Source organism: Canis lupus, chromosome 3 (assembly GCF_011100685.1).
Source record: "Canis lupus familiaris isolate Mischka breed German Shepherd chromosome 3, alternate assembly UU_Cfam_GSD_1.0, whole genome shotgun sequence".
Taxonomy (NCBI): domain Eukaryota; kingdom Metazoa; phylum Chordata; class Mammalia; order Carnivora; family Canidae; genus Canis; species Canis lupus.
In genome coordinates, this window is record NC_049224.1 from 73280659 (window position 1) to 73299754 (window position 19096).

The following is a 19096-nucleotide window of genomic DNA, read 5'->3' on the forward strand; positions in this document are numbered from 1 at the left end:
TCCTTATTTCAGTTTACTTATTCCTTCTCTCTACTTCAGTTCCAAAGCAATTTCTGCTCCAATGAATATGATGTCCCTTATCTATACATATCCTGCCCCGAAGTCACCCTACTTTCTCAATGCTTTCATACATGGAACAGCCCTCCCTCAACCTAAATTCCACTGTAGATCTTCCTCAATTTATGAATTACATGCCAATAAAACAATAGTAAACTAAAAATATAAATTGAAAATGCACTTAATATACCTAATATCACAGCTTATATTTTTTTTTGAGAGAAAGTGAGTGATAGCGAGTACCAGTGGGGGAAGGGACAGGAGAAGCTGATTCCCTGCTGAGCGTAGAGCCAGACTCAGGACTCAATCCCAGGACCCTGGGATCACCCCTGAGTCAAAGGTAGATGCTTAACCGACTGATCCACCTACGTGCCCCAGTTTAGCCTATTTTATTTTTTTAAAGATTTTATTTATGTATTTATGAGAGACACGGAAAGAGAGAGAGACGCAGAGACACAGGCAGAGGGAGAAGCAGGCTCCATGCAGGGAGCCTGACGTGGGACTCGATCCCGGGTCTCTAGGATCAGGCCCTGGGCTGAAGTAGGCGCTGAGCCACTGGGGCTGCCCAGTTTAGCTCATTTTAAATGTGCTCAAAACACATCAGCATACAGCTGGGTAAAATCATCTAACATCAAACCTATTTTATAATAAAGAGCTGAATATATCAAGTAATTCATTGAATACAGTACTGAAGGGAAAAACAGGATGGCTATTACATATACAGAATGGTTCTAAGTGTATTATTTACCTTCATCAAGTGGCTAACTGGGAGCTGCATGCAGCTACTGCCACTGCCCAGCATAACAAGAGAGTATCATACTGCATAGCACTAACACAGGAAAAAGTCTTAATTCAAATCTCAATGTGTAGTTTCTAATGAACGCATACTGCTTTCACACCATCATAAGGTTAAAAAAAAAAGTAAATCAAGCCATTCTAAGTCAGGGATCATCTGTACTAAATGAAGGTTATGGATAAAATTAGGGATACTATATGTAATTGTGGAACAGAAACGTAATTAATGTAGGTATTACAAAGCCTAAAGTTACTTACAGAGATATAAGTCTATTACTTAGAGACCTGGAAGTAATCTAAAAATGAAAACCAGAAAACATTTTAAATCTGTTGTCTCAATGGATTAGTACTACAGGTAGGAAGAGGATTAGAGATTTCCCACTATAAATTCTTCATTACTTCTGGTTCTTAAAAATAAACGTTTATCATTTGGAAAGCATATTTTTTAAAGGAAAATAAACCGTGTTAGTAATCACCTCAGCTGGGGTGCCTGGGTGGCTCAGTGGTTGAGCATCTACCTTTGGCTTATATCATGATCCTGGGGTCCTGGGATGGAGTCCCACACTGGGCTCCCCACAGGGAGCCTGCTTCTCCCTCTGTGTTTCTGGCTAATGAATAAATAAGAAACCTTAAAAAAATCATCTCAGCTATTACCCTGAATTTGTTATTTTTTTTAAGATTTTATTTATGAGAGAGAGAGAGAGAGAGAGAGAGAGAGAGAGGCAGAGAGAGAAGCAGGCTCCATGCAGGGAGCCGGACATGGGACTTGATCCCAGGTCTCTAGGATCACGCCTGGGGCCAAAGGCGGTGCGCTAAACCGCTGAGCCACCTGGGCTACCTGTTACTTTTTTTTTTTTTAATTTTTATTTATTTATGATAGTCACACAGAGAGAGAGAGAGAGAGAAGCAGAGACATAGGCAGAGGGAGAAGCAGGCTCCATGCACCGGGAGCCCCCGATGTGGGATTCCATCTCGGGTCTCCAGGATCATGCCCTGGGCCAAAGGCAGGCGCTAAACCGCTGCGCCACCCAGGGATCCCCCCCGTTACTCTTTTTTTTTTTAAAAAGTAAACTCTAGGGCAGCCCTGGTGGCTCAGCGGTTTAGCGCCGCCTTCAGCCCGGGGAGTGATCCTGGAGACCCAGGATCGGGTCCCACATCAGGCTCCCTGCATGGAGCCTGTCTCTGCCTCTCTCTCAGTGTCTCTGCCTCTCTCTCTGTATCTCTCTTGAATAAATAAATAAAAATCTTTAAATAAATAAATAAATAAATAAATAAATACTCTACACCCAACGTGGGGCTTGACTCACGACTCCAAGATCAAGAGTCACATAGTCTACCTAGTGAGCCAGCAAGGTGCTTCAAATCTGTTTTTGTCTTTTGATTTGATCTCTATGTCATGACATCTTAATAAGGTTAATCTGAAAGGAGCTACACATCTCCTCATATACAAAGACAGATGGAATGATACAATTATGAATCAAAGCATCTATAGTGGAATAAAATATTAAAATACAAACAAATGGAATAAAATGGCTTTCAGGGCTAATTAGATTTTGTGGTTTAAATGACCATTTTCTATGGGTTCCATAAACCAAGAAAATTGCTATTTATTCTATTGCTCCAAAGACAGAGAAAAGTATGTTTGGTGCATGTGAAGTAACTTCAACAGAAGTCATGGAACCTTACAGTTGAAGCTAGTTTATCAAACATTCTGTTCAATTCATAACATTGATTTGACTGGTTTGGGTACACTTTCCTTGAAGACCTTATTCCCACCTGAACTGCTTTTCCTTTTCATGCTTGCAAATGATCCCTCCGTATTTCCTATTTTCAAGGAAAACAAGAATAGCATTATAGGTCTGAAAATGCTACCAAGTTTAGTAGGCACATAGAAATACAATATCATGGGGTTTCTACAACAAAACCCCTGTGACTCTAGGTATCCGACTCATGTCATTCATCTCATAATATAATGCAAACAATAATGTGCACAAAGGAAAAATGTATTTCACATATTAAAAACTGAGGAATAAATACCGTAACTAAAGAGCTGTATGTTAGCTGTGTAAGTGAAGAAAAGGCCTGTGACTAGCTGCTCTTACATCAAGTTAGTCATATTCTGTACATGCAGCAAAGCTTTTATGCTGTAAATGAGAAACAAAGTATTAGGTATATTAACTCTGTAAGAAAATACTTTGGGTGTCTCAAATGTCCAGTTTTATTGTATTTGTTTTACCTATATGTATTTATAAAAGGCTCTATATATTGTACACTGAGTATTTAAACAGCTTGGCCTTCTTGATTTTGGTTCTGTATCTTATTAAAAGGTCAGTTTACAATAGGGAGATTAAATAGAATAAAGTTGTGCTTTAATGTCTTTTTACTAAAATTAAATGGGGTAAAAGGAACATTACAACATGAATACATGAGTAGATAGTATATTACTATAGGACATTACTTCTAAAAGGCATTAGAGAATTCATATTATTTCACTGAAAATTTTCAATTCTTCAATGATTGAAACAAAACATATACCAAGTGTTTACTACCCTTGAATCTGACCATCTTTTGCTAGGGGTTGGTATGAGAGCTCACTTGAATTCCATGTTATTCTTGATTTAATATGTAAAGATCCAGCTTGCTCCATGAAAAGAGCACTTCATACTGGTATTCCAGTCAGGAGGAATTCCATCTCCAGGCTACAGAAAAGTCATAGGTCTGCTGAGAGCTGGTTATGAATGCCCTAGAGACATAAAGTAACAATCAGTTTTGCCATGTGAAAAAACTAGTACAAAACCTAACCAATAGAGCCTCTTTTAAATTATCAGTATTGGAGGCAGGGGGTAATCCAAGGATAGTAACCCAGGACTTCCTGAAACAATTCAGTCTTTTCCATGGGAACGGGCACCTTCTTTCCAGAATGATTTGTGTGCATATATGAAAACAGAATAAACATTACTTTCAGTACCAACTCACTCTGGATTACTCTGTATTTTGGATTAGAACCTAGCCAAATAATGTTCTATTTTCAAATAAATAACTTTAATTAAACAGTTTCAACACATTTTTAAATTCAAGGATCCAATATAATTTATCCCATTTATCATCATATCCTCATCACTATGAACCTTGTCTACATGGTTCTTTTTCTTGCTCAAAGTAATGTGGAAGCTTAACTGCCTATCCTTAGAGGAGTACCCAGAAAGAAGATATAAACCATTTTCAGGGGAAAACATGCATGCATTTATTTTTAAGAATTCCCAGTAAGGGGGGAAAAAAAATTCAACATCTTTAAAAATGTGTTTATTTTTAAAAAAATCAGTTGTGTACAAAAGTGTTTCGTAGTTTTTAATTCTCAAGACAAATACCCAACCCTCCACCCACAGCCCACCCTGCTTCAATGGTCTTTCTGGTAACCCTCCCATTTTCCCCTTACAGGAAGTTAATGGCTCAGAATAGACCCTCCTACAGAATTTATCATCACTAACAGATTGTTTAGAATAGAGATCTAGAGAAGCTAACAAGCAAGGTTCTTTTCTCAGTGAGGTTAATGAGAATCCCTATAATGGCAGTAGACTTCCAGCAGACACCACAACAAAGCACCATCAATTGCTGAAAGCTAAAAAATAGATATTATTTTCAATAGCATTTCATTTTCTATTGGAAAAGTCTTTAAATTACATTAAATAAGTCTCTTTCCCCCCAAAGAAATAGTCTAGCTTTTATTATGATGCCTGTAAAAAGTAGGTAACAGCAAGCACACAAAGATCATTTAACAGCACAGTGCAATGATTTGTATTCACTCACCCCCTAGAACCAAACTGATAAAACTGTGCCACACCTGATATATATAGCAGCATGGTTGAAATAACCAAGCAAAAGGTGACACATTCACAACTTACATTTAGGTGAAGATCACAGGTTTATGAGGGTAGATCAGTCCAATAAAGCAGTAACAGAACAAACAGGACAAGGGAGATACTAACATTCCCCTATCCCTATGCCACAAGATTTTTGATCCATATTGCAACAGTGCAAACAGAACATGTGACATTATATGTTAGACAAGGCAGAAAAGTAACATTGGGAAAAGGCTATTTATCAGTAAATACTTCAAGTTACCTTCTTCCCCAGTGATAGCAAACAGCTGATGTTAAGCATTTATATTAAACTGGTACTAAAGGAATGGAAATGCGAATTTTTAAAATCAATGGTTTGTACCCTGGAATTGAAATTTCTTTAACTAGAAAAAGTGATTAATACAACATCATTTTGTAAAAGTCCATGAAATAAAGTTAACTGTAAACAGACGGCTTCCTTTATCATCATATCCAAACATTGTTTCCATCTATGTACAAGAAAGTATACCTGACTCCAAAGCTTCCCTGCCTGAATCCATCTTAAATCTTTAAAACAACAAAAATGCTTTATTTTTTCCTGTGTTGCTATAAGTACTGTGGGAACATTATCATATCCCTACTGCAGAGTTTTAAAAGCTCAAATCAGGCATACACTTATAGCCAAGATCTGCTTTTCATAGCGATAAACTTATTAATAAGCAGCCTAAACAGTAACACAATATGCTGCAATCTATAGTGCATAAATAAGCAATATCCACTTTAACTGCCAATTCTTTCTCATAGATACTTTAAAAATTATTTTTGCATAGTTTTAAGCGCCACCAACAATCGTGAAATACTTCCAAAAAAAAAAAAGTCAGTCTTACTTTCATTTCATAGATTACTCTCCTCAAAAGAAAAATACCCAGAATCCAAACATATATATACTTGAATGTATTATGTGTTTAAGTAAACCACAGTCACAATTCCAAATATTTCGGGGAGCCAACTCAAAGAATTTAATTTAGTACAAAGTTCCTCAAATATTTATATACCACCTACTGTATACTTACTTGGGTGACAAATTGCTATTCATTCATTCAGTCAGTAATCTGTACTGAAATACTATACAATTAAGTATTTGTCTTTTTAAAAGTTGGGGACATACCCAGGAAACACCCAATTATAATAAAAGCCTACTGGAATATCAGTGACCTCTAGCAAATCTGCCTGCCCTAAATGAGGTATCATTTAATATATATATATATGCATTAAATATATATATATTTAACCATCATTTTTGAGGCCTTTACAACTGATGAATCACAAAAAAGTCAGAAATATAAAAAATAATTTCCACCAGGGTATCTTTTCTCTAGACCTGCACTTTTAGTGTCCTTTTCCCAAACACGTTAAGACCAGAGGGGGAAAAATTGCCTTAATTTTTATGTTTGGGGAAATACATTTATCTGTAGAAGAGTGAAAAACAAGAAACTGAAAGACGGTGAGAAATGCACCAGAAAAGAGAGAGGGATTATCACATTTAATGTAAAGGAGGTAAGTAAATTTTTGAAATGAAAATGCATCATGGAGAACCTCTCATACCAAATATTATTCTTTTCAATTTCCTGGGCACTGAGGATGTTGAAGTATAGTTGGATGAGATTACCTATGGGCTAATGTGCATAAAAATCAAAGGCAAGGTATAAAGGTATAGCTGCCTCCAAGAGCTAAGTATGTAATGCTTGACCTTAGTAACCTCTGAGTTCATTCTCTTTTGTCTAACCACAGGACAATTAAATATACCCTGATAATATAGGCAAATAGTTAACTGGGTAGATGTGTTTGATATTTAAAATAATCCAAATATTACCAAACCAACCCTCCACTAAAACAAAACAAAACAAAACAAACTAACCAATAGTGGAACAAAGCTGCCCACATTTTCACACAATCCCAACCTTACTTCAAAATATAAAGAAAAGTACAAGGTTTTAGCTATTTAAAATAAATAAAGAAAAATCTTGTTTCCTTTGGCATCTTTAGAAAGTAACTAAACTATAACAATTAAAGGAGGTGATTGTATAAAGAAATTTATGCTTAAGCAAATATATAGGGGAAAAAAACATAGCAACTTGTGTTTAGTATGCAATAATATCAACTACAAGAGTTTACTATTAATTAGGAAAGCCTTACAAGTTTTTGGAAGAACCTTCACATCTTTAATATTACAATATATTTAATAATGGTTCTTTTATTGCTTCTAAGATTATGGAGAAGTCAAATGAAATTATGCTGAATTTATGGTTCAAAACTATTTTCCAAACACTTAATGATTATAATTTAGGATAAATAACACTTGAAGAAAGCAAACCTTTTATAAATATGACTTTCAATATACAGCCTTACTTTAATTCATTCTCATTCCATTACATTTTTGTTATTCTGCATTGGTCCTGAAAATTTAATAAGAACTGTTTCTATGTATAGAACTGCCTGCATAAATCCATTTCAGTCTTCATAAAATGGTCACATTAGTGTTTGAGCTTGCAAAACTAATAATTTTCAAACTTTTGAACTTAGAATGAAATGTAACTTTAATACGAATAGAAAGTCTGACTATGTACAAGAAAAGGTAAAGTTTTCAATTCTCATATTATCAGAAACATCATAAAGAAAGCTAGATTTATAACACACTTCTATTCCTATGTGTATCTGAAGTATGTACAGTAGAACACCACACAGCTTTCATGTGTCAATAGGGGCAAATGCAATCAAGAGTGACTTTTAAAGTACCTGATAAAGTAATCTCTGTAAAGTCAAAATTAGGCTAAAAAACTGCCAATAGTTGATTGCATCATTTCAAGTTCTCAAAGAAAATTTCATCAGTTTAAAAATAGAAAGATGTCAAATTCACTGAAAAACTAAGTTAGGTTCTTTCATTAAATCTTGGGAATATTGCAACAAGTATTTACTATTTTTGCAAGAGGAACAAAATTGGCAGCTCCATTTTTACATTATTACTCACATTGGAAAGTTTTAAGAGTGAAGAGCTATAACAAAACATTCCAAATGGATGACCTAAAAATGGAGCAAGGGATACTGTCCCTCGGCATATTTCCCCACCAAATATAGAGAAATTTACTATTAGAATATTAGCTGTGTGTGGTAAGAAGGGGAAAAATAGATATGGTGTCCTAGTCTGTTGACAAGGACAAAAAGGCTCTGAATAGGTCACCATCTTCAATTCTGGATAAATCTCATATTTAAGAATTCTCAAATGCTTAAAATGGTGGTCTTTTCAGCTACCCATCCTAAGAAGTCAAGTACAAGCATGCAAGTAAATTCACAGGCACAGAGGATCCATGTTAAAAACAGTTAAGGTAGCTGTGATGCAACACCAACAATTTGAATGGCCCTGACACACTCAAAATATTATCTTAATTATTCAACGAAATCCTGAAGCAAACTCTTGCTAGTCTTGGTACACTGCTAAACACTAAAGTAGCATGTTTTTTCCATGGTTTTAGCTTAGCTCAAAGAATTTTTACACTATTAAGAAAAAAAAAATTAAAGTATTTCCCCTTTTTAAATTTACACAGACGTTTAATTAGCTTTATTTACAGAGCAGGGATTTTTTTTTTTTCAGTCTCCAATGGTGCCTAGATAACATCATTAGGCAAGAATGCCAGTTTAAAAGAAATCTATGCAGAATCCTAAAAATAACAGATGTTGATGCTCCTCAAGAAGGGGCAAGCTTGACTATATCAGCAGCTCTTTCTCTATGCCTCAGTTACTCAGAAGCAATTCTGTTGCAGTCTCTACATCCCATGATTTTGAAGACAAGGCCACTATTACCGCATTCTGTAGGGAAGAAAGGGGACAAAAAAAATCAAATCTCAAAACATATTTTTAAAATACTGAATCATGCACTGTCTTCATATTGAAAAATCACACCTTGTATCTGTAGTGCGTAACAAGCTTCTAAACCAATGACTGGAATTAGCCAAAGGGGAAAAAAATCACTGATTATAATAACAGAAGTTTATAAAACCTGATTTATAGCATCTCTGAACGACTTTTGTCAGCCAAGGATTTGCAGCAATAATTTTAAATCAATAACTACATCAGAAAAGCAAGCTTTTTGGTACTTACCCTATCAAAGCCCATAGCACATAGGTTTTCTATTTTTTTGGTGTATTCTGGACTAGAAACTGGTGCACCAGCATACACATGTGCCCAAAGTCGAGCTGTCTGTTTGAACATTTCGGGATTTTGTTTGTACTATAATGAAGAAAAAAATTGAACAATATGACAATGCAGTCACAATATTCAATACTTAATAACCTAAGAACTGGCTTTTTCTAAGTAAAAATAATTTACATTTAAAATGTGATTGATTCTAGGTAGCCCTGGTGGCTCAGGGGTTTAGCATCGCCTTCAGCCCAGGGCGTGATCTGGGATAGAGTCCCACATTGGGCTTCCTGCATGGAGCCTGCTTCTCCTCTGCCTGCGTCTCTGCCTCTCTTTCTCTCTCTCTCTTTCTGTCTCTCATGAATAAATAAATAAAATAATAAAATAATAAACAAATAAATAAATAAAATGTGATTGATTCAACTTTCTGTTGCAAACAAGGTCACTCAAGAAAAAAAGTCTGACCTGAAGCTCTGATTCACAAATGTTGACCAAAAAAGAAAAGAAAAAGAGCAATTATACTTACCAGTTTTAATCTCCAATTTCAATAGATGTAAGTAACAGAAAACTAATACCAGTGAAGTGATGTACACATATTTTTCTAAACACTGCAAAGTGTGAAACATTATACAACCAAAGAGAATTATCTGCTTCTAAAATTGTAGGGACAGTAACAAATGTGACCAACTTTCATATATATATTTTTAAATTTATTTATTCATGAGAGAGACAAGAGAGAAAGAGAGAGAGGCAGAGACACAGGCAGAGGGAGAAGCAGGCTCCATGCAGGAGCCCGATGCAGAACTCAATCCCGGACCCCAGGATTATGCCCCAAAGCTGAAGGCAGACTCTCAACCACTGAGCCACCCAGGCAAACCAACTTTCATATTAACCACAGCTCAGAATAGAATACAAGTGGACTTTGCTATTTTGCTGAAACTGTATTAATATACAGTGATTCAAGAAAATACCATGTGCAAAGGCTTTTTAAGAAAGATTTTATTCTGGGGGCACCTGGCTGGCTCAGAGGTAAAGCATGCAACTCTTTTACTTGGGGTTTTGAGTTCTGGCTCAATGTTGGGCATGGAGCCAACTTAAAGGAAAAAACAAGATTTTTAAGTAATCTCTGCACCCATCATGGAGCTCAAACTTACAATCCTGAGATCAAGAGTTGCATGCTCCACAGACTGAGTCAGTCAACCAGATGCCCTAATATGCAGTATTTTAATTTATACCATGTTTTGAGATGTTTATGAACCCACCATACAGTACTTTTAGTTTTTTTAAAAGATTTTACTTATTTATTCATGAGAGATACAGAGAAAGAGAGAGAGAGGCAGAGACATAGGCAGAGGGAGAAGCAGGCTCCATGCAGGGAGCTTGACGTGGGACTTGATCCTGGGTCTCCAGGATCACACCCTGGGCTGAAGGTGGCACCAAACCGCTGAGCCACCCAGGCTGCCCAGATAAATTTATTCTTAAATACTTTGGAACCAACATTACTTAATAATGGAAGTATATACATTTAAAGTAACTGTTCAATTCACTTTAGTATTCCTTTTAAAAGTACTTTACATGGGGATGCCTGGGTGGCTCAGTGGTTGAGCATCTGCCTTCGGCTCAGGGCCTGATTCTGGAGTGCTGGCATCCCTTGCAGGGAGCCTGCTTCTCCCTCTGCCTATGTCTCTGCCTCTCTCTGTCTCTCTCATGAATAAAATAAGTAAAATCTTTTGAAAAATAAGTAAAATTATATGTATTGAGTATTCTAAGACTGATATGCTTCTATTATATATTAAAATAATACATCTAGTTTCTACTTGTATTAAGAATTCTTGCGAATTCTAAACAAGGAAATATGTCAAATTATTGAACTGTTCTAGGAGCTGGAGAAAGTTCCATGTCCAGCCTCAGCCCTTGAGGCTCATAACTCCACAGGAAATCAAAGTTGAGACTTCAAGCCATGCCGACTACCAAAAGCGAACGAACAGCACATATATATAGCATGTAAAACCCTAATTCTAAGCACTCTGAAACAAACATTATATTAATAAGGATATACAGAAAATAAGGAGTGAACAGATTTTTTTTTTCAGATCTTAATTATTCATTCGAGAGAGAGAGAGAGAGAGAGAGGGAGGGGGAGAGAGAGAGAGAGAGAGGAAGAGAGAGAGGCTAGCCTGATACAGGACTCGATCCCAGGGCCCAGGATCACGACCTGAGCCAAAGGCAGATGCTCAACTCTGAGCCACCCAGGTACCCCAGAGCAAACAGCTTTTCAAGGGAAAGGAACAGGTTTATTAATAGGAACCAGGCAGAGGAAACATAGCAGACCAGGTGAACTGACGGGTAGAAATGAATGACATCTTAAAAAAAGCAGGAGTCCATAAAAAACGGGAGTCCGAGGAATAATAAGAATTTAGGAGATGAAGCTGGTTTTGTGGACAGTTAAATCATGGAAAAACTCTGCAAACCAAAGAATCTGGATTTACCAAGTAGGTGATATCCGAGCTTCTAATAAGTTTTTAGTAGTAAAGTAAGATTTCTACTTTAAAAAGCTCACTGCTATCAAGTAGATGAAGGAAGGGACAGCTATCAGAGCAGTTGAACTAAGACATTTTTTAAAATGTGAACTAAGGCCGATCAGAGAAGTATGAGAGATATTGGGAATGGAATCACCAAGAGAAAAGAAGGCACAGAGAATTTCAAGTCTGTGGCTTGGATACTTAACTAAATAGGCGATGGTATCATAGAAGGATGGTCACGTTTGCAGGATTTAAGATTTTTTTTTTAAGATTATTTATTCATGAGAGACACGGAGAGAGAGAGAGGCACAGACATAAGCAGAGGGAGAAGTAGGCTCCATACAGGGAGCTGATGTGGGACTCGATCCCAGGTCTCCAGGACCACGCTCTGGGCTGAAGTCGGCACTAAACCACTGAGCCACCCGCGCTGCCCTGAGGATTTAAGATTCTACATTCAGTTTTGGGAATGCTATGCTGAGGTATCCATGAAACATATATAACTATCCAGTTCTGAACAGGCTCTTGCACTCAAGGAGAGGTAATGCCTAAACATTTTCTCAACTTACAGGTGATAGTATCAGTGTAGATATGATCATCCATGTGACCATATACAACAGTAAAAGTAAAAGGAATGATGTCTAAACCAAGGAACTCTTTTTAGAAGGAAGAAAAGAAATAATTGTAGGAACTAAGAAGGAATAACTACAACTACCAAGATGAGAAGAGAGTAGTATGTTAGAAGTTAAGAGAAGAAAAAAATTCCAAGTGGGGGACAAAAAAAAAAGCTCAGTAAATCCTAATGGCGTAGAACAGGGTTTCTCACAGGACCAGATAAGTAAACAAATGGATGTGGCTGTATTCCAATAAAACATTATTTACAAAAACAATAACTCTAGGTGTAATTTGCGGACCTCTGCCTTGGAGATCACATCAACTGAAAGATCAAAACTAAAAAATATTTATTCCATCTGGCAATTTTAAGATCCTTGGTAACTTTTACACTATGCCACTTCAGTCACAGCAAGAGCTGGTTAAAATTACCAGGGAAGGATTATCACTAAATGGAGGGATGGATAGATACGCACATGATAAAGCACGTATAGTAAAATGCTAATCACAGAATCCAGATGCAGGTAGGAATATGCGTATTCACTATATAAATATTTTGACATTGTGTTTGAAAATTTCCATTAAGTTTTTTAAAAAGCATCATATACTCAAAGTAGTGTATTAAAAATCAGTAGGTTTTCGCTATTACATCTGACAAAATAATCTTACCATGAGAAAGAAAACCATTTCCAAATTTAGTCTTTCTAAATAGAACTATGCTCATGTGTTAACACTGCAAATCACTACAGTAGTAGAAATTCATAGGTAAGTACAAGCAAGTCTTACCTGATTTGCTACTACTGCATCTTGTGGATCATCCGGTTCTGCAGCTGCCAAAAGGGCTTGCAATGACAATAATACCGTGCGGAGAGTCATTGCTGCAGCCCTAAAAAAACAAAACAAGAAAACATCTCAGTTAAGAACATGCAGCGTGACAAAAGTTAAGTGATTTTCTGAATATAAAAACTACTGGAGCTAAAAATAATCTAGATTTTTATCTTAATCATATAACTAAGTTATAGAAATTTATATATCTGCCTATCATATTTTTTTCTCCTTGACTTTATAATGAACGAATGAGTCTTTCTATTTCTTTTTTTTTTTCTTTTTTTAATTTTTATTTATTTATGATAGTCACACAGAGAGAGAGAGAGAGAGAGAGAGAGAGAGAGAGAGAGGGGCAGAGACTCAGGCAGAGGGAGAAGCAGGCTCCATGCACCGGGAGCCCGACGTGGGACTCGATCCCGGGTCTCCAGGATCATGCCCTGGGCCAAAGGCAGGCGCTAAACCGCTGCGCCACCCAGGGATCCCCAGTCTTTCTATTTCTAAGAGCAATTCAAACCATCCTGAACTGGATTTACTTTTCTTATTGTTGCCAATATCCTTTTGGTCAGCTTTACTCACTGACTTGACTTTCTATCCATTTCTCTAGACATAAAGTGGTAAACTAGTACGTACATGTAACTTTCTTTCAATGCCACTCCAAAAACACATAAGATACCATCAAGCAAATATTCCTTATTTTCAAGAAAGCCTGAAATCATTTCATAACATACTGAACTAGAGCAAGTTATTTGCTTTAAATATATCAGTTAATTTATGCACCTATATAAAGCAAATATTTATCTAAAAAATGGTATCTACAACCAGCAAGGATTCTTAGCATTTCTGTTAGGGAACTCTTTGATCAATACAGAAATATTATAAATACAAACACAACAATGAAATACATAAAATGCTGAAGAGTACTAAATAATAAACCCATTTTATTTTTGAAAGATTTTAGGGCAGCCCCGGTGGCGCAGCGGTTTAGCGCCGCCTGCAGCCCGGGGTGTGATCCTGGAGACCCGGGATCGAGTCCCACATCGGGCTCGCTGCATGGAGCCTGCTTCTCCCTCTGCCTGTGTCTCTGCCTCTCTCTCTCTCTGTGTCTCTATGAATAAATGAATGAAATCTTTAAAAAAAAAGTTATTATTATTAAAAGATTTTAAAGTAATTTCTACACCCAACGTGGGGCTTAAACTCAAAATCCAGAGATCAAGAGTCACATGCTCTACTGACTGAGCTAGCCAGGCACCCCCCAATATACCCATTTTAACCATACAAATTAGATCATTCTAAATCTTTTTCAAATGGATTCTTCATTATAACCATGGATCAGAGAAAATTACTGAGTCACTTTTTTCTCAATTTTCCAGGACGTCACCATCCTAGATGATTACAATAAAAGTTAATTTTTTTACCAACAATGGACGCCTTAAGGCACTGTATCTCATAAAGTGTAGTTTCACCTACCAGTAGTGTCAACATCACCTGGGGAACTTTAAGAAATGAAAATCTTCAGTCTCATCCCAGACCTACTGAACCAGAAACTCTAGGGTGATTTATAACAAGCACTCCAAGTGATTCTTATGCAACCTAATATCTGAGAAATACTGCTTTAACGGATTACAGTTTGAGCTAATTAAGAAAGGCTGTTCTAGGGGCATGTGGGCGGCCCAGTCAGTTAAGTGTCCAACTCTTGGTTTTAGCTCAGGTAGTGATCTCAGGGTTGTGAGACAGATCCATGTCAGGCTCTCTCAATGCAAAGTCTGCTTAAGACTCTTTCCCTCCCTCTCTAAAATAAATAAAAAGGAAGGAAGGAAGGAAGGAAGGAAGGAAGGAAGGAAGGAAGGAAGGAAGGAAGGAAGGAAGGAAGGAAGGAAGGAAGGAGAGAGAGAGAGAGAGAGAGAGAGAGAGAGAAAGAAAGAAAGAAAGAAAGAAAGAAAGAAAGAAAGAAAGAAAGAAAGACTGTTTTAAAACAATACAATAAAATCAGTACACGACTGTAGATCTGTATCTTATATATTAATTAAAAATTACTTACAAATGAACCATCTAAAATGCAATCAGAGTAAAATTTTTTATTGATCAATCTACCCTTTTAGAAAGGCTTACAAGAATAGGAAAAATTGGTTAGAACACAAAAATTAGCTGAAATGCTAAACTAGCATTAAAGAGAACAGAATTTTTTTTAAAGATTTATATATTTATTTAAAAGAGAAAGAGCACGAGTCAGGGGGAAAAATGAGGGGGGCAGAGGAAGAAGAAGCAGACTCCCCTGAGTACAGAGCCCAATGCAGGGCTCAATCTCAGAACCCTGGGGCTCCCTGGTCAATGGGGAATCTGCTTCTCTCCCTCTACCCCTCTCCCCTGCTCACGCGCACCCTCACTCTCTCAAATAAATAAAATCTTAAGTTATATAATTTTAATTAATACAATTATTTCTTTCAAGGAAATTTATCTGAATACTAAAGAAAAATCTTCATTCAAGGAAGGTTTTTTTTTTTTTTTTTTTTTAAGATTTTATTTGACAGAGTGCGCACAGGCACACACAAAAGCAGGGGGAGTGGCAGGTAGAGGGAGAGGGAGAAGCAGGCAGACACTTAAACCAAGACACCCAGGCACCCTTCAAGGAAGTATTTCATACTAAAACAATTATTAAACCAACAATAATTTGGGGCACCTGGGTGGCTCCTTCTGTTAAGAATCTGCTTTTGGCTCAAGTCATGATCCTGGGATCTGGAATGGAGCCCCACATCTGGCTCCCTGATCAGTGGGAGGTCTGCTTCTCCCTCTGTCCCTCCCCTCACTCATGCATACTCAGTGAGATGAGTAAATAAAATCTTAAAAAAAAAAATAAACTCACAATAATTTTAAGTTGCAATAAAAATAAGAAAACATAAAATAAAAGCTATTTAAATCTCACAAATCTGAGCAAAACCTAATAACACTACATAGCTTTATATATTATATCTCAATAAGCCAAAATATTTTTAAAACTTGAGCCCTCAAAAGCATGAATTTGGATCCTTGTTTTACACATACATAAAAATTAAGTGAAAATGGATCAAAGACCCAAGTGCAAAAGCTAAAATTATACAACTCTCTCTTTTTTTTAAAGATTTTATTTATTTATTCATGAGAGAGAAGAGAGAGAAAGAGAAGAGAGAGAAAGAGAGAAAGAGAGAGAAGCAGACACAGGCAGAGGGAGAAGCAGCTCCACGCAGGGAGCCCAACATGAAACTTGATCCCGGGTCTTCAGGATCATGCCCTGGGCTATAAAGACGGCGCTAAACCGCTAAGCTACCTGGGCTGTCCCAAATTATCCAACTCTTAAAAGAAAACACAGGGGAAGGCTTCATGACACTGGAGTTGACAATGAGTTCTTGGATAGAACATCAAAAGCACAGGCAACAAAAGAAAAAACAGGGAAATTGGTCTAATAGCAAAATTTTTTTTTTTAAATCTTTATTTATTTATGATAGTCACACAGAGAGAGAGAGAGGCAGAGACACAGGCAGAGGGAGAAGCAGGCCCCATGCACCGGGAGCCCGATGTGGGACTCGATCCCGGGTCTCCAGGATCGCGCCCTGGGCCAAAGGCAGGCGCCAAACCGCTGCGCCACCCAGGGATCCCTCTAATAGCAAAATTAACTATGTAGACAGAAAAACCTCCTATGCAAAGGATAAAATGAAAAGCACGCCAGAGAATGTGAGAATATATATGCCAATCATGTATCTGATAAAGGGTTAATCTCTGAAATATATAACTCCTATCACTCAACAACAAAACCCAATTAAAAAATAAGAAAGGACCTGAACAAACATTTCTCCAGAGAAGATATACAAATTACCTGATAAGTGCATGAAAAGATGCTTAGTATCACTAACCCTTAGGGAAACAAATCAAATAATGAAATACTACCTCACATCTGTTAGGATGTTAACAAAACAAAAACAACAGCTGATGGTGAAGATGTGGAGTCATTGGAATCCTTATGCATGGAACAATTACAGAAAACAGTATAGCAATTCTCCAAAAAAATTAAACATAGAATTACTACATGATCTAACAATTCCACTTCTAGGTACATATCCAAAATAACTGAAAGCAGGGACTCAGATATTTGTACACTCATGTTCATAACAAGCATTATTCACAATAGCCAGAAGGTAGAAGTAACTAATTTCCATCAACCCATGAACAAAATGTGGTATATACATACACACAATGGAATATTATTCAGCCTTAAAAAAAAAGGAAGACAAATCAGACACATGCTGCAATGTGAATGAAACCTGATGACATTATGTTAAGTGAAGCCAGGAATACTATGATTCATGAAGTACTGAGAAAAGTCAAATTTAGAGAGACAGAAAGTAGAATGGTGGTTGTCATAGGTTGGAGGGTGAGAGAAATGGGAAGTTATTATTTAAAAGGTATAGATTCAGGTTCAAAAGATGAAAAGGTGGAAGGGAGTAGGGTAGAAGGATGAAGAGAGCACAGAGCACATTTTTAGAGTGCTGAAAATACTCTGTACACAATGATGGATACATGTCATCATACTACTTGTTCAAATGCACAGAATAGACAATACCAAGAGTGAATCATAATATAGACAAAAGGACTTTGGGTGACTGAGAGATGTCAATGCAGATTCATCAGCTGCAACAAATTTACCATTCTGATAGAAGATGTTGATAATGGAGGAGGCTATGCATATGTATATGGGAAATTTCTATACCTTCTTCTCAATTTTGCTGTGAACCTAGTACTGCTTTAAAAAAATTAAGTCCTAGAGACTAGTAGCACACTATGAATATACTTAATAATACTCATCTGTACACTTACCACTTACTTGAAACAGTTAAGATTTCATGTTATATATGTCAATTAAAAAAACTAAGATGATAAATTGTGTCATATGTATTTTACAGTATAAAAAACATTTTTTAAAGTGAGAAACTCTTCCCTTACAGATTTGTAAATTCTTATTATAAATACTTTCTACTTCTTTTATTTATAGTGTCTTAATTTAGAATACACAAACTATTATAAATTCCTGGACTTACAACTTCAAAAAATCAGAAACTAAGGACCTAAAGATGAATGCTGAAAGGGACACTTTGCTCTCAATATGGAAGAAAAAAAAAAATCTTAGATTTGATTCATAACAATCTCAATGAGAAAAAGTTATTTTTTTTTGTATGCTTAAAATTTTTCATAATGAAATATTAGGGGAGGTATTTATCAGCTATTAAGAATTAGTTGGTGGGATCCCTGGGTGGCTCAGCGTGGCGCCTGCTTTTCCCCTCTGTGTCTCTGCTTCTCTCTGTGTCCCTCATGAATAAATAAATAAAATCTTAAAAAAACATTAGTTGGCTAAAAGATACCTAAATGAAACCTGAAACTAATATTGTATGTCAACTACACTTCAATAAAAACAAAAAATGGACTCAGCTGGTTAAGTGTAGGACTCTTGATTTTGGCTCAAGTCATGATCTCAGGATTGTGAGATCAAGCCCCATGTTGGGCTCTGCACTGGGTGTGGAGTCTGCATAGAATTCTCTCCCCTCTCCCTCTCCTTCTGCACCCCTCCCTTAAAACACACACACACACACACACTTTAAGAGTGGGTGCAGGTAAAATGAATAAATAAATAAATAAATAAATAAATAAATAAATAAATAAATAAATAAATAAATAAATAAATAAATAAATACTAGATGCTAGAGGGAAAAATACCCTAAATGCAAAGTTTTAAAAAGCTGGACAAAAAATTAATAACCAGTTGTAATAAAATTATTATCAAACCAAAACCTAGTCTTCTGGCTTTAAATACTGTAATATAGCATCTTTGATAGTGTAAAGAAATGTGCGTATTTTTTGACTGCTCTACATTAATTTTTAAATCTAAATTTAGTAATGTGAAAAAGTATACAAGTGAAAATACAATCTTTCACTACATTTACTGTTCTTTTTACGTAGTACTGACTAAATTCATAATACACTGAGATTTTTAGGATTGTGTGGAAAAAACAAATCCTAACAGGCAAATAAGAATGTAAAATTTCAAAATGTGTCAGCTAATTTTAATAGTCAGTGGATGATGTACCTTGCAAACCTATCTTCAGTAAATTAATTTTGCTCAGATCTCAATAAACAGTTAAGAGGACTAATTAAATATTTATGCACACAGACTCAGTAGGGCTTTCAATCATCATAAATTAGTTTTGGCTTATTTTGAATTTGGTAACA

At 36.3% G+C, this 19096-nt stretch overlaps 1 protein-coding gene across 3 annotated transcripts in view; it reads right to left on the reverse strand.

The window, feature by feature from the left end:
* Nucleotides 1–4140: 4140 nt before the first annotated feature.
* UBE2K (ubiquitin conjugating enzyme E2 K) overlaps nucleotides 4141–19096 on the reverse strand; it is a 67858-nt gene continuing 52902 nt past the window's right edge. For all 3 annotated transcript variants that reach the window (XM_038533449.1, XM_038533448.1, XM_038533450.1), the window contains 3 exons: nucleotides 12803–12902; nucleotides 8847–8975; nucleotides 4141–8555 (listed from right to left, as the gene is read on the reverse strand). In XM_038533449.1, coding sequence (XP_038389377.1) covers nucleotides 8481–8555; nucleotides 8847–8975; nucleotides 12803–12902 — 304 coding nt within the window. In that variant the 3' untranslated portion in view covers nucleotides 4141–8480. The remainder of the gene's footprint in view (nucleotides 8556–8846; nucleotides 8976–12802; nucleotides 12903–19096) is intronic.